This window comes from Poecilia reticulata, linkage group LG2, assembly GCF_000633615.1.
Source record: "Poecilia reticulata strain Guanapo linkage group LG2, Guppy_female_1.0+MT, whole genome shotgun sequence".
NCBI classification, from domain to species: Eukaryota; Metazoa; Chordata; class Actinopteri; order Cyprinodontiformes; family Poeciliidae; genus Poecilia; species Poecilia reticulata.
In genome coordinates this window covers 43,077,402-43,081,813 of record NC_024332.1, presented here as the reverse complement: position 1 = coordinate 43,081,813, position 4,412 = coordinate 43,077,402, and the positions used below count along the sequence as shown (strand labels likewise).

The window sequence follows — 4,412 nt, the reverse complement described above, 5'->3', positions numbered from 1 at the left end:
TATAAAATCTGAAAATGTAAATAAATTTTAGCTTAATTTTGTTAACTTCCATAGTTAAACATTTTATGTAAAAATGTATGAAGTAAATAAAAAAAAAATAGATTAACGCTGCAAAAACTAGTTTTTTGCGTCACAAGGCGAGTTTTATTTTGCAGCAGTGGCTCTGTGAATGGAAAAAGTCGCTGATCCCTGATCTACACATTTGCGAATAGTTCTAAATGTCTGAAATACTGCCAAACTGGTGGTATGACCTTTCCTCTCAAACTGTTGTATTCGTTTTTTCCCTTCACTCTATGCTGTTTTTTACTTGTAAGCAGTTATAATGAAACCTGAAACTGCTGCTGCACAGGTTACTCAGCAGGTTGTTGCCAGGTAACCACAAGTTACTCAGCAGGTTGTTTCCAGGTGACCACAAGTTACTCAGCAGGTTGTTGCCAGGTGACCACAAGTTACTCAGCAGGTTGTTGCCAGGTGACCAGAGTGGGTGAGTTACTTGATGGATGCCACCAACCTTGCTTGGCTGGTTGCTGAAGCCTTTCCTGTGCCTACATCCCCCAGAATGCTGTGCGGTTCTGGATCAGAGTTCAGTGAAATTCTTGAATATTCAATCGGACGTATTGTCTATTGATGCTGGTCACATCTTTRCTGCTTTATAGATTGTKACTGATTTATAGTCCGGTGTTCTTCTGCACAAGCAGGTCGCTTTGGGTCATGAACCGTTTGCACAGAAACCTCATYGAAGTTGGGTTTATTACTATGAATGACCATGAAAAACWAAAAAATATTGGAACTGAGCATCAAGACGTGCTGTGTGAACATAGCCCACAGACAGCGTTAGCTTACACCGACACAGAGGTGTTTCTGGACCTTAGACTAGCCACGCTGGCYGCAGAACCCTTCCTGTAAGACACCCAGAGCTTCTTGCTGATGATGCCCTGTTTGTAGAGAGCTGTCAGCAGCTCGTTCCGAAACTTCTCCCCGATGAAGGCGTACAGCACCGGGTTCACCATGCAGTGCAGGAAGGCGATGACCTTGGTCACCTGCAGCATGGTCTCCACTCTGTAGCGGACGTCRCARGTTTCTTCGAGCGACCCGCCTCGGTAGAGCGTGTCTATCAGAACCGTGATGTTGTAAGGCAGCCAGCAAAAGATGAACGCCAGAACCACTGCCAGGATGACGCGCATGGCCTTGTGCTTCTGTTGACTGCGTGTGCTGAACAGCGTCACCATCGTCCAGCCGTAGCAGAACGCCATCACCACCAGGGGGAGGAAGAAGCCCACAGTGTGCCGCAGAACCCGGAGGCCGACCCGCCACTGGTCGCTGCTCTCCCCGGTTAGGTTCTCATAGCAAATGGATTTCTGCAGTCCCTCTGGMRAGATTTCCTCTCTTTGAATYGCCACTGGCAGAGACAGCAACCCGGACATCAGCCACACAGCGGCGCAGATCACCTTCACCAGCAGGTGGCGGGAGGACAGCACTCGTGTCGCTCTTACGATGGCAAAGTAGCGGTCCACACTGATGCAGGCCAGCAGGAAGACGCCGCTGTACACGGACGCCTCCTGGAAGCTGGATAGGAACTTGCAGGGGAGGTTGCCGAAGAGCCAACCGAAGTGAGACTCAACGGCCCAGAAGGGGAGAGTGAAACAGAAGAGGAGGTCAGCCAGGGCAAGGTGCATCAAGTAGATATCTGTGCTGGCTCTGCCTTTGCTCATRGAGCAGACCACGAAGACCACCACGCTGTTGCCCAAGACGCTGAACACAAACACGATGATGTAGATGACCAGAAGGGCGAGGGAGTTAAATCCCGGCACGGTCGAGTCGCAGGGGGAGCTGTTCTCATCATCATAGTCGTCAGGATAAGTATAAGTGACGTTGTCGGGTAAATTCCAGGATTCYCGTTTCACTTCCTAAAATGAAAACAGAATTGTGGTTGATGGTGACAGAAATGTGAATAAGGTTTCAGTCAAATTCTACGCAGTCTTGGTGAAAAGAAAGCACATCCTGTTTGCTGTATTTCCACTGCTTCATGCACTGATCTGCTCTTTAACAGTTTCTTTGATGTCAATCAAACCTCAAGGGAACAAAAACACACAAAAAGCTGCAAATTAAAGAACTKTTAAGAGTTTTGTGTGTCAAATTAAACTTGGAGATGAAACTTTAGCTGTCCATTAATCTGGGAAGAGTTTTCAGCTCATTTCCAATCTAAAGTTCATTACTTTACCAAAAGAAAGTCGGCCTGTCACAATAGCAAATTTTCCTGAATGATAAATTGTCCCAGGAGTTATTGCAATAAATGATAATGTTGTTTTGAGACCATTTTCAAGTAATATTATGGCAATGCATAAAAATGCAAGAATACCTTMTTTAAATTCTCATAAACACCTAAAACTGGAACTTAAAGACATTTTTAATATCCAAAATAAATAAACAAAAGCAACAAATAAAATGAATTATGAATTATGCTGAGACTAAAACACCAGACTAAAGACTTTTATCATCCAGTTTTGGGTAGAAAGAGAGAAAAAAGATAAATYMTGCAAATTGAAGTTATTGAGCTTGTTTTAAATTATCGTGCGATTWATGGACTTATTGCGAMAGGCTTATTTCCAAGTGGAAATATTTTAAGATGTTTGCCAATATTCCCAGAAGAGAATGTCCCAACAAACTCACTACAAGGTCAGAGAAATGATGTGCAAAGCTGCACCTGAATGAATCACAACACTTCTGAGATGAAGCTCTTCAAGAGATGAGACAGATATGGATCTTTGGCCGTAATGCACAGCATCGTTTTCAGAGAAAACCAAGCAAAGCATTTCAGGGTAAATATCTAGTACCAGGCGGATGGATGGCTGNGGCCTGTCACAATAGCAAATTTTCCTGAATGATAAATTGTCCCAGGAGTTATTGCAATAAATGATAATGTTGTTTTGAGACCATTTTCAAGTAATATTATGGCAATGCATAAAAATGCAAGAATACCTTATTTAAATTCTCATAAACACCTAAAACTGGAACTTAAAGACATTTTTAATATCCAAAATAAATAAACAAAAGCAACAAATAAAATGAATTATGAATTATGCTGAGACTAAAACACCAGACTAAAGACTTTTATCATCCAGTTTTGGGTAGAAAGAGAGAAAAAAGATAAATYMTGCAAATTGAAGTTATTGAGCTTGTTTTAAATTATCGTGCGATTWATGGACTTATTGCGAMAGGCTTATTTCCAAGTGGAAATATTTTAAGATGTTTGCCAATATTCCCAGAAGAGAATGTCCCAACAAACTCACTACAAGGTCAGAGAAATGATGTGCAAAGCTGCACCTGAATGAATCACAACACTTCTGAGATGAAGCTCTTCAAGAGATGAGACAGATATGGATCTTTGGCCGTAATGCACAGCATCGTTTTCAGAGAAAACCAAGCAAAGCATTTCAGGGTAAATATCTAGTACCAGGCGGATGGATGGCTGRTTGTTTGGGTTTGCTTTGCAGAACCTTTAAACCTTGCAGCCRCTGGGCRTCAGACCATCCAAGTGAAATATTATAGAGTCAAATATGGACCAATTCTTCTCTGAATCTTTGTAGGGGAAATATTGTTTGGAGATGATGTGGTGGGTTGATCAAATCAGACTGAAAATGACTTCTGAGAGCTTCTGCTACTAGAGGTGGTTTCAGGAAGCTGCTGGATCAGGGGGTGAACTTAAATTTCAACCCACAGCTTTGCCACTTTGKTGTCATTTTCATTTTCATCAAAGCATTTTTGAAGTTTTTTGTTCTSTTGAGGTTGGATTAAAAACTAAAACATACATTTCTTGACACACCTTTAACTTTACGGAAGGTTGTATCGTCTTTTTACCCTGACTGCATCACTTGTCAGCTGGATGTCTGCTCTTCTTACTTAAAGCAAAATAAATGTATAAATAGTGAGCATTATTCCATAATTGTTTCAGTTTGATGTATACACCTTACAATGCATGTAGCTCAGACCACAAACACTTAGATTCTGCAGTAACCGCTGCAATTTCCTGACTTTGTGATGAAATGACTCACTACTGGTTTAAAAAGATGAAAAACCTAAATACTCGTTCAAATATTTCACACAACATTATTCTTATTATACACACATATATATATAAATATACACCGAAAGAAATATGTTAATGTTTAATAAGACATAAAACTATTCTGAAGTCTTAAAATGTTTGCAAAAGCACAAGCAGACAAATACAAAACATTTTTTTTAATCAAATGCTCACATTAAGGAAATAAAGTTTAATACAAATGGATAAAATGCAAATTTCCCATACCGATTTCTGCTCCTCTTGATTTGTCAGCAGCAAATAATTCATGATACACATTAAAAAAAGGTGTAGCTTCATCGCTCCTGACTTGTTGTGCACAGGTAAAAGT

At 40.8% G+C, this 4,412-nt stretch overlaps 1 protein-coding gene across 1 annotated transcript; it reads right to left on the bottom strand.

Moving 5' to 3' along the window:
• Positions 1-391: 391 nt before the first annotated feature.
• On the bottom strand, positions 392-4,404 carry cxcr2 (chemokine (C-X-C motif) receptor 2). The gene is made up of 2 exons (XM_008404165.2): positions 4,310-4,404; positions 392-1,907 (listed from the first exon to the last, which is right to left on the bottom strand). Exons 1-2 carry the CDS (start codon positions 4,379-4,381, stop codon positions 840-842), a joined length of 1,140 nt encoding a protein of 379 aa, XP_008402387.1. The 5' UTR covers positions 4,382-4,404; the 3' UTR covers positions 392-839.
• Between the last annotated feature and the right edge of the window lie 8 nt (positions 4,405-4,412).